Source organism: Rhinopithecus bieti, unplaced genomic scaffold, assembly GCF_001698545.2.
Source record: "Rhinopithecus bieti isolate Rb0 unplaced genomic scaffold, ASM169854v2 scaffold_35903, whole genome shotgun sequence".
NCBI lineage: Eukaryota > Metazoa > Chordata > Mammalia > Primates > Cercopithecidae > Rhinopithecus > Rhinopithecus bieti.
In genome coordinates this window covers 877,540-892,068 of record NW_016815549.1, presented here as the reverse complement: position 1 = coordinate 892,068, position 14,529 = coordinate 877,540, and the positions used below count along the sequence as shown (strand labels likewise).

At 48.2% G+C, this 14,529-nt stretch overlaps 1 protein-coding gene and 1 long non-coding RNA gene across 4 annotated transcripts in view; one reads left to right on the top strand and one right to left on the bottom strand.

Moving 5' to 3' along the window:
- The window catches only part of TBC1D14 (TBC1 domain family member 14), a 120,493-nt gene that overhangs the window by 69,663 nt on the left and 36,301 nt on the right, over nt 1–14,529 (top strand). For 2 of the 3 annotated variants that reach the window (XM_017853400.1, XM_017853399.1), the window contains exon 4: nt 13,420–13,538. In XM_017853400.1, the coding sequence (XP_017708889.1) occupies nt 13,420–13,538 (119 nt within the window). Of the gene's footprint in view, nt 1–6,392; nt 6,572–13,419; nt 13,539–14,529 lie in introns of those variants that run through there. The other variant, XM_017853401.1, reaches the window with a different exon arrangement.
- LOC108516091 (uncharacterized) lies at nt 5,179–6,330 on the bottom strand. The gene is made up of 3 exons (XR_001881723.1): nt 6,111–6,330; nt 5,715–5,934; nt 5,179–5,606 (listed from the first exon to the last, which is right to left on the bottom strand). It is a non-coding gene; the product is annotated as an uncharacterized LOC108516091 (long non-coding RNA).

The following is a 14,529-nucleotide window of genomic DNA, read 5'->3' as shown; positions in this document are numbered from 1 at the left end:
CTACCAATTTAAAGAAAACCACATGGGCCGGGCGCGGTGGCTCATGCCTGTAATCCCAGCACTTTGGGAGGCTGAGACGGGCGGATCACGAGGTCAGGAGATCGAGACCATCCTGGTTAACACGGTGAAACCCAGTCTCTACTAAAAATACAAAAAATTAGCTGGGCGTGGTGGCGGGCGCCTGTAGTCCCAGCTACTTGGGAGGCTGAGGCAGAAGAATGGTGTGAACCCGGGAGGCGGAGCTTGCAGTGAGCCGAGATCACGCCACCGCACTCCAGCCTGGGCGTCTGAGCAAGATTTTGTCTCAAAAAAAAAAAAAAGAAAAGAAAACCACAATATCCTATCAGTTGGTGCAGAAAAGCATTTGATAGAATTCAGTGTCCATTCCTCATAAAAACTCTCAGCAAAGAAGAAATGGAAGAGAACTTCCCCCACTTGAGAAAGAGCATCTACAGGAAACAGCTACAGCTAACATGCTTAATGGAGAAAGACTGAAGGCCTTCCCTTAACACTGAAAACAAGACAAGGATGTCCATTCTTACTATTCCTGTTCAACATTGTATCGGAAGTTCTAGCTGGTACCTTGCTCGTGGGAATGCACAATGGTACAGCCATTCTGGAAAACCAGTTGGGAGGTTTCTTAGAGGTGAAACATATACTTACAATTAGCCCAGCAATCCCACTCTTAGGTATTTGCCATTGAGAAATGAAAACTTACGTTTGCACAAAAATCTGTACATGTTTATAGCAGCTCTTGTCATAATCTTCAAGAAATGGAAACAACCCAAATGCCTTTCATGAATGGATGAATGGTGGTACGTCCCATACAATGAAATATGACTCAGTAATAAACACACCTAACACCTTGGGTGAACCTTGGGCATTATCTGAAGGTAGAAAGTCAGTCTTGAAAGCTTGCGTGCTGTGATTTCATTTGTATCACATACTTGAAAAGACAAAGTTGTAGTGTTGGAGAACAGATTCACAGTGCCAGGGGTGGGGTAGGGTGTGACTGCCGAGGGCTGACACAAAGGAGGTTTTGGGAGTGATAGAACTGTTTTATTTCTTGATTGTCATAATAGTGGCTAAAGGCAACATTTTGGAAGTCATAGGACTACATACACCAAAAAGCTAACTGTATGTTTATTCAAAAAGTAAACTAACATGAGTTAATGAATCATTTAGGGTTCTTTTGACCCAGCATTTTCATTTCTGGTAATTTCTCCTACAGATGAATTCGCATATGGCTGAAATGACAGTTGTATAAGGGTATTGATTGCAGCACAAGTGATTGGAAGCTATCTAAATGTTTGGCAGGGAATTGGTGAAATCCTACATGAAATACTGCACCGGCCTCACAAAGAAGATGGGTCACCATTTGTATAGTGTGCTCTATGTGGATAAAGATACATGCACATCCTTGTAAATGCAGAGACCGTATTTGGAAGGATACTTAAAAAATAGCTAATAGTGGAATTTCTTTGGCGAGGAGACAAACTGGGTATGTGGGAGATAGGAGGGAGACTTGATTCCCACTGGATACACTTTTGTACCTTTTGTATTTCGTTCTATGTATGTCTACTGAAAATAATTTTTTTTTTTTTTTTTGAGATGGAGTCTTGTTCTGTTGCCCAGACTGGAGTGCAGTGGCACGATCTCGGCTCACTGCAACCTCCGCCTCCTGGGTTCAAGCGATTTCTGGCTAATTTTTGTATTTTTAGTGGAGACGGGGTTTCATCATGTTGGCCAGGCTGGTCTTGAACTCCTGACCTCAAGTGATCCGCCCACCTCAGCTTCCCAGAGTGCTGGGATTACAGGCATGAGCCACCGTGCCCGGCCTTTAAAATAATTTAAGTGTGTAGAATGACAGAAAAATTGTTGAGGAAATGATGAAACCAGAGGTCAGTGGATGCCCCAAGACACAACTCACAGAATCTCATGTAACTCCTAGAGGAGTGCTACAAATTTTACACTGAGCTTTCCAGTGGCCAGAGCAGAGAGGGAAACATTATACAGCTGGTGACCCAGAGTTGAAAGCTGAACCTACTCTGGAAGTTTGGGTTTGTCAAGGTGGTAGATATCATGTTTGTATGGTACTGGGATCTTCTGGTGGAGAACAGGTCTATCAGGAGATTATCCCATAAAATGTCTAATCCTCATTCATCCCTATTAATGTTGGGGTTTAGAGAAATAGCAGGTTCTTCCACATGATGCCAAAAGCGAGAAAGAAGGAAGCGATCTTAAGTTTCTACAGGGGAAATGGCAGCATGGTTGTTTAATTTGCACTTTACTTTTTAGTCTTCTGTTATCCTGGTAACAGTTTATTTATTCTGAGAAGTATAAATTCTTTATCCCCAGTGCCTTTTAACAATAAAGACTGAAATTCCTATGTAATGCTTAGTGCTTCCTAAGGTTTGCTTATTTTTCCTAATGTGGAAGTGGTAAGTTTCCCTGTTAGTTGGAGAGGGTAGTGTTCAGAGCATCCTTTCTTTGGTGCAAACACTCTTGTTTCAGATCTTGTGTTTAGTCGTACGGGTGCGTCTCCCCAGAAAGAATAGGAATTCGGGAACAGGAAACACATTTGTTCTTTCACAGCTCTTCACTGGAGCCTTTCACAGTACTGGGGTGAGAGGGGTCTCGGGCCTATGAACGTGGGGTTGAGGCGGGCGGATCACGAGGGCGGGAGATCGAGACCATCCTGGCTAACACGGTGAAACCTCGTCTCTACTTAAAATACAAAAAAAAAAAAAAATAGCCGGGCGTGGTGGCGGGCGCCTGTAATCCCAGCTACTCAGGAGGCTGAGGCAGGAGAATGGCGTGAACCTGGGAAGTGGAACTTGCAGTGAGCTGAGATCAGGCCACTGCACTCCAGCCTGGGCGACAGAGCAAGACTCCGTCTCAAAAAAAAAAAAAAGAGGTCGGAGTGTGCACCTTGGTTCTGTCATTTACACTCAGTCGTGTGGACTTAAGCCCGCGGCTTTGCCTCTCTGAGCCTCAGTATCCTCTGCAGAGGCAGTGCTCACATTGCCTGTGCTCGTGAGGGTGAAGTACGATGGACTGTGGGATCATGGAGCAGTGGCTGGCATCCTGGCATCCCGCAGGAGCTCTGGAAGCATGGGGTTGTGGAGCAGTGGCTGGCATCCCGTGGGAGCTCCGGAAGCGTGAGGTCATGGAGTAGCGGCTGGCATCCCACGGGAACTCCGGAAACGTGGGGTCGTAGAGCAGTGGCTGGCATCGTACATCCCATGGGAGCTCTGGCACAGTCAGGACCCCTTATTGTGGTCTCCTGCCATGGCTAGACCTTCAGTCTTGTGTGCATAGAAAAAAGCCAGCCACTGGCCGGGCGCGGTGGCTCAAGCCTGTAATCCCAGCACTTTGGGAGGCCGAGACGGGCGGATCACGAGGTCAGGAGATCGAGACCATCCTGGCTAATACGGCGAAACCCCGTCTCTACTAAAAAATACAAAAAACTAGCCGGGCGACGAGGTGGGCGCCTGTAGTCCCAGCTACTCGGGAGGCTGAGACAGGAGAATGGCGTGAACCCGGGAGGCGGAGCTTGCAGTGAGCTGAGAGCCGGCCACTGCACTCCAGCCTGGGCGGCAGAGCAAGACTCCGTCTCAAAAAAAAAAAAAAAAAAAAAAAAAAAAGAAAAAAGCCAGCCACAGACCCAAAAACAACCTTGCTGCAGTAATAATTCAGTGTGGTTGGAAATTGCAGTTGGTGAAATCGATTTTTGATGCCATCTGAATTAGCTTAGAAATTATTTTTGAAAACTTTAAATACAATTTATGAAAAAACACTTGTCAAATATTCAAATGATAGATGCAAGATGGGAAAATCCTTTTCCCTGAGACTTCACAGCCCCTGTCACAGGAGTCTCTGATGGTTTCATGTCCACCCTCCCAGGCCTTTCTTTGAGACAAATTATGTATGTGTAAATTTCATCCACACAAATACATTTACATGATGTAATTGCAGACTGAGTTCTTTGAGCACCTTCTCTCTGATATGTACGGGGTGCTTAGGAAGCTTGTTAAACACATAACTTGAAGCTGAGGCAGCCTGTGATTGTAAGGAGGGGACTGTCTGTGTTGTAAGTCTGGTTTCTGGCTGACCGTGGACTCAGCAGTGGTGTCTGCAGGCAGGCGGGTGGCCCGTTGTGTACTATTGTGAACACTTAAGAGATGGTGCAGCTTAACTGATGCCGCTTCCCAGAAAGACCAAGAGAGACGCCCCTGGGAGCTTTCGAATGTTTTTGCCCTCGCCTGGGCAATTGAATGTGTTACTGTGCCCCACTTAGATGGAGCAGCTGTTGACATTTTGCCATATTTACTTTATTGTGCCTCTGTTTTTAAAAAATTGAACCATTTGCAGTATTAGGATATCTTACTGCTAAATACTTCAGCACACAGCTCTTAAGAGTAAAGACATTCTCCTACATAGCCATGACTGTTACCACACCCAGGAGAATGATGGGGAATTCCATAGTAGCATCTGATACCCCAGAGCATGTTCTCATTTCCTCAGTTGTATCAAGCTGTTTTTGAACCAGGATTCAGTCAGGTTTGTGTATTGCCTTAGTTATATGTCCCTTTATTCTCTTCATATAAAACACTCCTTTTTCTCATGACTTTTACCTTTTTAAAAATTAAAATGATCACAGGTCAAAGATTTATGTAACGCCTTGAGGAGACCAGTAAGATGGTAAAACTTATGCCAAGAGCATTTGAGGAATTAGGGGTGTGTGTGTGTGTTTATACACACATATATGCATAAAACCCAAAAAGAACTAGAGTAAGATGGCTAGGTTAGATTTCAACGAACAAACAAACTGCTGACAATAAAACATAATCTTTGAGGTTATCTTTTCTTTTGGACATTATCTACAAGTTAATATGTAACTTCACAGTATCTGGGCTTGAATGGAGTAATAAATAGCACAGGGTCAGTGTCCTAGAGAATTAAATAATCTTTAGGCCGCCATGCTAAAAAGGGCCCAGGAATTCATTGAAAGGATAACCCTTACTCCTGCTTTTGCCTTATTTTCAAATTCTGGTAATTGTCTTAAGGCATTCCCTAATCTTTCCAGCCAGAATCAGCCTCTTTCCCTTTTATCGTCCTATTCCTTTTTAAAAATGGCTCGAGGCATAAATAATATACCATGAGATCCACTCATTGTAAGTGTTCCACGATTTTAATAAATGTATACAGTTATGCAACTATCATTGCAATCTAGTTTTAAAATATGTTCAGCATCCAAAGTTTTATTTTTCATCACCCAAAAAAGTTCCTTCGTGCCTCTTTGCAGTTGATCCCACTCTCACCCCCAGGCAAACATGAATTTGCTTTCTCTATAGAGATTTACCTTCTTAAGAAATGTCACATAAATGGAATCATGGGATTTTCTTGTCTGGCATCTTTCATCTGGCCCAGCGTTTTTGAGGTTCATCCACGTAGGCCCATGTCTCAGCAGTTTCTTTCTTTTCATGGCCGTTTCCCTGCTGCTCATGCCCCCGCGGTTGGTGGACATTCTGGTTGCTGTGAACAATGCTGTTGTGAATGTTTGCACGCAAATCTCTCTGGTCGTATTTCTCTTGGGTGGGTTCCTGGGGAGTATGGTAGGTGGATGTTGAATTATAGAAGTTGCACCATTTTACACTCCTACCAAGGATTTAGGAGAATTCCAGCTTCTCTACGTCTTTGCTATCACTTACCATTGCCCTTTTGATTTTATCCTGGCGGATGTCACAGGCTTCCTCTGATGGAGACGTGTCTGCCGGCGATTTGGTAGTTCTGAATCCCAGGAGATCTGCTGGGGGAGCCTTGGGCGAGGCCCTGTCACGGGAGAGCCTCGTGTTGCCGCAGACCGGGCTTGTTCAGCCCTGGGACGTGGGGCCCGCGGCTGATCAGAAGTAACTTTAACCGACGTAGTCCCTACGGTGTACGGTCAAAGTTTAAAGACTGTTTTTAAAAACCGGAGGTTTCACCGACAGCGTACCGCGCCATCTGAAGGGCGCTGTCCCGCCAGCTTCCGTCCCCCTCCGGCAGCCCCGGGGCGCCCGGTCGGCTTCTCTAAGTGTTTTGTGTGCTCCCTGACGTTTTAAACTCACCTGTTACTACTTTGTGAAAAACCGTAGGAGCCACTGTAGCCTGTAAAAACTGCTCACAGTCACCCCGCCACCCAGAGCTCACCAGTGCGAATATTTTTATGTAATTTCTTTTGGCAACACGTTTCTCAGCTCTCGGGTGATCTTTAAGGCAGAAGCTCGCTCTCCACCTGTCGGCGCGCGTGTTTCCCGGTGCTCACGGCAAGTGGGGCCATACCCTGGCGACGCCCCAGCCCCGCCCCCGTGGGAGGTTCCAGCCAGGCCTGACGCGCCGAGCCGGCAGCACGGATTGCCTCGCTGCGTCTGCGCGCGATTGAGCAGACTGCCGCCCCGCCCCGCCCCGCCAGTCTGAGGAGCCGCCGCGTCCGCCGGCCCGCCAGCGGTCCGGGAGGGAGGGAGGCCGGCCCTCCGCTCGCTGGGCATGGAGCCTCCGGCCGCGCGCCTCTAAGGCCCCGGCGTTCATGGTGAGTCGGGGTGCGGGCCGGTGCCTCTGCCTGCGCCCAGGCCTGCCCGGTCCCGGGGGCCTGTCCTGTCCGGGGCCTGCCAGCCCTGCGGCCCCGCGCAGGTGGAGTGTGCGAGTGTGCATGTGTGCGGTTGTGCGGGTGTGCGAGCATCACGTGCATCTGTCCTCAGCAGCCCGAAGCTTGCTGTGCACGCTGCTGATGCGCTCTCCTCCCTGGCACTCTTTGTGTTTGTGCTTCCACATATTTCCTTCTTGGGTTCACGTTTACTGGGACGACGAGAGACAGCGCGAGTGAGCACGTCCTTTGAGTCCTCCTTACCCTGTTTTCAGAGCCGGGCCACGCCCTGCAGCCCCCTTAGAGGCCAAAAGGGCCTCGCCTGCCATCGGATGAGCCTTTGTGTGGAGATGAGACTGCGCCCCGAGCTCTGGAGCCCAATGAGGTGGTCAGGTTGCAACAGCAACCAGGCGTGTTAAAACCTAGTTCCTTTGAATATGTTTCATTCACCAGTCCGCATATTAACTTTTGTGTTCTCGATGCTCTGGGAGGAGTATGACTATTAGAAAAGGACTCCTGAGAGTGCTTCCCAGAATGCCAACGTTCCCAGTAACATAGAGGACGCCTTCCAGGAGGGGACTGCAGCTGGTTACAGAATCCAGGCCAGAGGAACCACTCAGGTGTTCTCAGCGGTTTTACTTACCGTGAGGTCAGGCTTCAGGGGTTACCCGGGGCTACCTTTTGGAAGGTGGGACCTTTGTAAGACCTGTGCAGGCCATTATTCCCCCTCAAAATGGCAAAATGGAACCCCTCCCAGATTCTAAATTGGGCTCCCCCCTCCCAGACAGTTGCTTTTACAAATGGCCAAGTGTGAGACCAGTCGTGTTGTGGACACTTTCAGTCTTGTGCCCTTTTCCACAAGCAGCCCTCTTAGAGTGGAATGTTTTGAAGAGTAATTTCATAGTATATAGTGACACTCATACTCCTGTCATTTCTGGGCACCTGCTTTGGCTCTGCACCTTATGCTCATTCTCATTTAATCATCAGTTGTAACACATGAGGAAACAGGCTTGGGGATGGAGGAGGAGCTCAAGGTCACGCTGCTGGTGGTGCTGGCTCAGACCAGGCCTGCTGCTGTCCCCAGTGCTTCCCCAGGTCCTCAGCCTCTGCAGATGTGGCAGCCGCGCTGCCACAGCATTAGTTCAAGTCTTTTGATAGGTACCACTCGGATGGCCAGCTTGCCTTGGCAGCTTTATTCCAGGTTCGCTGCCAAATCCTCAGGTTATTTTCACGGGTTAATCTTGATACTGCAGACAGTGGAGTAGAAGATTTAAGCACAGGATTTGACTGATGACCCTTTCTTCTTCTAGCTAAAATAGATTTCCAGGGAGCCAGAGGCCACCTTCCTGGAAGTCAGGGAGCTTCTACTAGCAGGTTATTGACATCATTGGCTATATTTTGTAATGTTCCTCCAGTTCATAAGTAGCATTGATGACCCTTCTTGTCTTTCTACCAGGAATACTTTCTTTTTTCTTCTTCTTCTTCTTTTTTTTTTTTTTTTTTTTTTTTTTTTTTTTTTTTTTTTGGAGACAGGGTCTTGCCCTGTTGCCCTGGTGCGGTCATGGCTTACTGCAACCTTGAACTCCTGGGTTCAAGTGATCCTTGTCTCAGCCTCTTGAGTAGTTGGGACCACAGGCACAGCACCTCTGTGCCAGGCTCAGGAATACTTTGTCATTGTTTGAGAATCATGATCCTTTCTTTTCCTTCTTAAGACAAATGTGCTTTGAGGCAGGCTTTCCTGTTCCTCTTTTTAAACTAACGTTAAACCTAATTCAGGAGTCTCGTGCCCTTCTTGTCTTTAGCACTGGGCAGATCACACGTGGAATGTAGACCCTGCCCCAGGATGCATCTGAGGGGCTCCCCATACCTCACAGTCTCTCGTCTGGCTCTCCCCTCTCTCCTGGGGCTTGTCCCAACACCTCTGGGTAGCGTGTTTCTGGAGCAAAACAACTTTGACTCTGCACCATTCCCGGTTGAAATCCTGGTGCTAACATGAAGAAGCCTGCTTGTGGGCGTCTCCTGGCCACTGCTTCTGACATCAGAGTGCCTGTTCCTCTCGGCCTCTAGCCCACATCTTACTTGTCTGTCCACTCTCGTGGCCCCGTTGTGGAAGCTTCCCATGTCCCCCTGGCCTCAGGCGTCCTGCCCTTCCTCCCACAGTGTGTGGCTCGCCCCTCCTGGCATGCCTCACGGTCTCACCTGTGTAGGAGCCTTTGCCTGCATCGTATTGCCCCTGTGGAGTGAGCCCTGCTGGGTTGGAGGTTGAGGGCCTCCTAAAGTGCCAGGCCCGCTTGGTCCCTTCACAGATTAGCTTCCTCTTTTCCACATAGCCCCTTCCCTCTTGCCCTGCTTGCTGAGTCTCTTGCACATGGCCTCTGCATGAGACTGGGGCTCTGCCCAGGCACCCTGCCTCCGTGCTTTTTTTCTTCAACCTTAGCTGGGTCATCAGACCGCACCCCACAAGTTGGCTGCTAGTGAGGCGCGCCTGCCATGTTGGTGTGGTCTCGTCTTTCCCAGCTGGTTCCTTATAAGCTACCCAGAGCAGGGACTTGGAGCGACTGTGCTTCTAAACTGGCAGCCTGCAAACTTTTTTGAAATTGTCCCCAGTTAGACACTTTAAATTGACTCATTGTACTGACATAACTAGGTGTAAAGCTGAAGCAAACTATCTTTAGGTACTGTGTTTTATTGTTTTATTTTTTTAAAAAAATGCTGTTATGACCAATCAAACTGATCTGCTGCTAGAACTTTGAAGAACCTTGTTCTAAATTACTTCTGGGGGCTGGGTGCGGTGGCTCACGCCTGTAATCCCAGCACTTTGGGAGGCTGAGGCGGGTGGGTGGATCACTTGAGATCAGGAGTACAAGACCAGCCTGGCCAACATGGCGACACCCCGTCTCTACTAAAAATACAAAAATTAGCTGGCCCTGGTGGTGCATGCCTCGGGGTGGTGCTACTCGGGGGGCTGAGGGAGGACAATCACTTGAACCCGGGAGGCAGAGGTTGCAGTAAGCCAAGATTACGCCACTGCACTTCAGCCTGGGTGACAGAATGAGACTCCTCGAAAATAAATAAATAAATAAATTCCCTCTAGGGTTGTCCAGGGTGGCAGCTGTCATTTAATTGGGCAGTTTATTTTACCTGTTAGGCTGCAGGGCTTCTGACGAGCACAGCAAGACGGGCATTATTACTTGGTTTAAACCAAGAGACTTCAAAACTTGGTCCCACGCGGAGACGGAGCTTGGGAATGATAAGTTGGACCGAGGTGGACCACAGCAGTACTTGCCTGGCACCCAGAAAGGGCTTGGCACTTGAGGGAGTGAGTGGCCAGCCATTTTACATGTGTTCTCTCATTTGACCACCAGAGTGGTCTGTACAGTTGCTACTGTTTTATAGCCGAGAACAGGCTGAGAGACAAGATGACTCACCCAAGCCAGTACTTAGAACTCTGGTTTTATTTCCAGAGCCTTAGCCCTTGCCAGCCCGACCCTAGGGCTGATAATCCACGACTGAGGGTTCCTTCTCCAGGTGCTGTTTCTTCCCCTCCGGGATCCTGGGAGTGAACAGTCCTCTTTCTTGTTTCTAAAGTTGGTTTGTCTGGTCTGGACAGTGAGCTTACTGTTGTCACTTCCAGGTTGCCCTGGGAGAACCGGGTCTAGAGCAGGACCTGTCACCATTTCCAATGCCGTTTCTCTTCTAAAAGGCTGCCTGATGTTTTGGAAAGGGCTTTGCCTGGGATTTCAAGTATGAGCAGGCCAGGCCCCCTCTATCACTTTGTTATTTTAATCACATCTTGGTCTGTGATTAAAACGTAAGCATCTGACCCTACATCTTTGCTAATCTGTGCACTTAGTTCAGTGTGTGAGGTTTCGGTCATGGTTGTGAAAACTACTGAGATTGAATCTGAATGATGGATTATTTCTGATGCATGCCTGCGAGAGGCTTGTGTGAATTCTGTGATGAGGAATGTGGCTGCAGAACCCCAGCGCGTGGCCTGTGACCCAGCTTCCTCGCTTGCCCGCTGGGCGAGTCACGGACACCTCTGGGTCCCCACATGCCTTTAGCGCACAGGGAGTGCTGGAGAAACGGCAGCCTTTGTTGGTCTGTGGCACTTGCTTTTTCTTCTCCTCAGACCTGAAACCACTGGAAAAGGCAGAAAACCGTGCCTGCCTCAGGTACTGCATCCCTGCTTTTTTTTCTTGAACCTTTGTTGGGCCATCTGACCACAGCCACAGCTTTGCGCTGTTGAGGTACAGCGTGTCCTTGTGCAGTACTTGTTGGCTTGGTCTGGGGTGGGGTAGCCCCTTTGGGGGGCTGGTGTGGAGGGAGATGGAGTTAGCCCAGCGTGGTCTGGGGGTGGGGTAGCCCCTTTGGGGGGCTGGTGTGGAGGGAGATGGAGTTAAACCAGTGTGCGCGTGTAGAGCACTCGAAAGTGCTGGGCTTGTTAGCGTCAGCTGCTGCTGCTGTTTGTTGCTGTTGGTAATAGTAAGAAGCTCTGACTGAAGCGATCTGACGTTTCTGGTCATGACTCAAGGCTTTTACTTCCTTTTACTCCTACTTTTTGTATCTGTGCTGTTGGCAACTTGGCAGGGCTCCTGGATTGTTCTTTGGCACTAGAGCATGGTTTTCTGCCTTTTCCGTGTTTTCAGGTCTGAGGGGAGAGAAAGCTAGTGGTGCAGAGTAACAAGGGCTGCCCTTCTCCAGCAGTCCCTGTGCACCAGAGGCTGTGACGTCGCCTCATTCCTTCCATCTGCCCTCATGGGGTGGGGCAGGCGGGGCTTCCCATTTTGCAGATGTGGAAAGAAGTCTTAGGGATTTGAAGTGAGTACCTTGCCCAAGGTCATAGCGGGTGGTTGGTGGATCTGAATTTGCTTCCAGAGCTGTTTGGCTGCAGAGGCCACACCTAAGCCGTGTAGGACTCAGGCTTTCCCCTCTAAAACTGCACACTTGTGGGTTTGAGTGTATTCACAGATGATGTTGGGCCTGCTCAAGGCGGCAGACTGGGAGGAGTCCTGCAGGCCCAGCCTTGCTGGCTGTATGCTTCAGGCAAGTCACTTCACTTTGAACCTCAGTTACGCTGTCTGTAAAAGGGGTGACACTTACCAAGCCGATTGCTGTGAAGACAAAATGAGTCCACACGCACAGAGCACACAGAAGCCGACGGAAATGGGCATCCACATCCTGCCACGGCTGATTTTGGGCCCAACATCTCTGGCCTTGGTATACAGTTCACCAGACCAGGCTCAGCAGATAAGTAGCACCTCATGGGGTATGTGTTACTAATTCTTGTTAAAATGCAGCATGCCTCAGAATCTTCACACACAGCTTTTGGCTGATTTCCTATGAAATTGGTGACTTTGACATTCAGGTGCTAGACTTCAAGCTTCATGAGGGCCAGCGCCGTGTTAGGTCATGGCTGTGTACCCCGTACAATGTAGATGCTCAGACGCTTGAATCCAGCAAGGAATGAGTCTGTGTTTTCAGTTTCTGGTAACTGGAAGTAATTTTAGAATTGTAATGAAACCATGTTAAGCCACAGTAGACAGTGTTAAGACATGTGACCATGTACATTCAGGTGTACAGAAACTGCCCCTCCCAACTGCTGCTTGGTGCACATCCTTCTTATAGCCTGTGTATTTTGAGGAAATAATCTATTTCTTTCTACATTTTAGAGGCCTTTCTGGCTAAGAGAGTAATTGCTTGCCGCATAATTTCACCAGTAACACCCCTCTTGACAGCTAGTGTGCCTGAAATTCATTTAGCAATTTCTTACCACCTCATGACAAACATGAAATCTTAGGTTAACGCTACCTTTCTTTGTCCTGTCTTCTCAATGAGATTATCTTCCCTTCAGGGGCAGTCCTGAGAGCCTTGTCTGTAATATCTTGTTAATTTTCTATAATCATCTTAAATGATTGTGGTTTTGATTTTGCACAGAGCGAAGTACCCACACGTTATTTCAGAAGCATCAACTTGTTCGGCTCTCCTGAGTTCTGGCTGGGCGTTTGGAATGTGGGTCACCAGGTGTGACTGAGCTCTTGTGGTTGCAGTGCGTGGGTGAACCGGTGACCCAGTGGTGTGGAGGCTGCTCTTAGATTTCCAGGGCATGGCAAAACTATTTACATAACAATTTGCAGTGGTGGCTTCCCAGTGGCCATGATAATAATCAGTTAAAATTTACAGTGTCCAGAAGACAGAAAACATGCCTCTTACCCAGGAGACAGGAGACCTGAGGTAGCGTTTGATGATGAGATCCTTTATTATTTCCCTACCAACGAGGGAAGCGCACAGTCATGTCATAAAGCAGTGGTCTCACTTTGGAACTCTAAGACCCCTTTAGGTTGGGCGCAGTGGCTCACGCCTGTAATCCCACCAATTTGGGAGGCTAAAGCAGGTGGATCACCTGAGGTCAGGAGTTCAAGAGTAGCCTGGCCAACATGGTGAAAACCCATCTGTACTAAAAATACAAAAAATTAGCCAGCCGTTGTGGTGGGCACCTCTGATCCCAGCTACTTGGGAGGCCGAAGCAGGAGAATCGCTTGAACCGAGGAGGTGGAGATTGCAGTGAGCCAAGATCACGCCACTGCACTCCAGCCTGGGCGACAGAGCGGGACTCCATCTCCAAAAAGACCCCTTTAGTCAGTGGCTTTTCCTTCTGAATAGCAGGAAAGATTTTCGGTGAATTGTCCTCGAAATTGGCTTAAAAGAGTTTCATGACAGAACAACTTTCTTGCGTTCTGAGGACTTCATTCTATCTGAATGGACCTGGAGTCATCCTGGTTTCTTTGTCCTAGGAATATGAAGACAAGGCTGGAAGACCTAGCAAGCCACCCTCTCCAAAGCAGAATGTGAGGAAGAATCTTGACTTTGAACCACTTTCCACCACCGCACTCATCCTCGAGGACAGACCAGCGTGAGTTTAAGAATCTCTGTAGAGTGTTTGCTTTAGGAAATAAGTACAACTTGCTAAGCACCTTTTTGTTAGAGAAGAACTAGGTTCAGAAAGGGAAGACGAGTAAGCCAGAATTACTTCTTATTCCCTATATTAACGTGTGTTCTGTAATGATAGTAAATGACCAGTTCGGAAAACTGTCCTGTAGCATAGAAGTTTTGACCAGGATTTTCCATTTAGGTGATTTTTCTTTTTTACTTTAGCATTTAAAAATAAGTTGTCGGCTGGGCGCAGTGGCTTACGCCTGAAATCCTAGCACTTTGGGAGGCCGAGGCGGGTGGATCACTTGAGGTCTGGAGTTCGAGACCAGCCTGGCCAACATGGTGAAGCCCTGTCTCTACTAAAAATACAAAAAATAGCCAGGTGTGGTGGCGGGCGCCTGTAATCCCAGCTACTCCGGAGGCTGAGGCAGGAGAATCACTTGAACTGGGAGGCAGAGGTTGTGGTGAACCGAGATCCACTCCAGCCTAGGCAGCAAGAGCAAAACTCCATCTCAAAAAAAAAAAAAAAAAAAGAAGCAGGGTGTCTTCTACTGTTAATTCTTATCCTTGAAAATTTGTGTTGGGGAGAGAAATGGAGGACTGGAAAGTTAGAGGCCATCAGGAGAAGACTGCCCTGTGAAGACCAGTCGTTTTCATGCTCTGACAGGTGAACTGGCAGACTGTCCTGCAGCAAGTGATGGTTGTTTAAAATGTCCCAGTGAATGTGGATCCTGTTGTGTGAGGGACACAGGCAGCCAGACACTCCTGCCCTTCCTTTACCCTAGTGCCAGTACAGTCACAAGCACACTTCTGAAAGAGAGCACGAATTGCATTTTTTAAATGGGTTTTGAAGGTATACCAAGGTGCTTAGAACTAAGGTGCACATCTGTGTATATGTAAAAAGACAAATGAACCGTGTAGCTAGTACAAAATCTGTTCACTTTAAAAATCTGGTCAGGAAATGTCGTCAT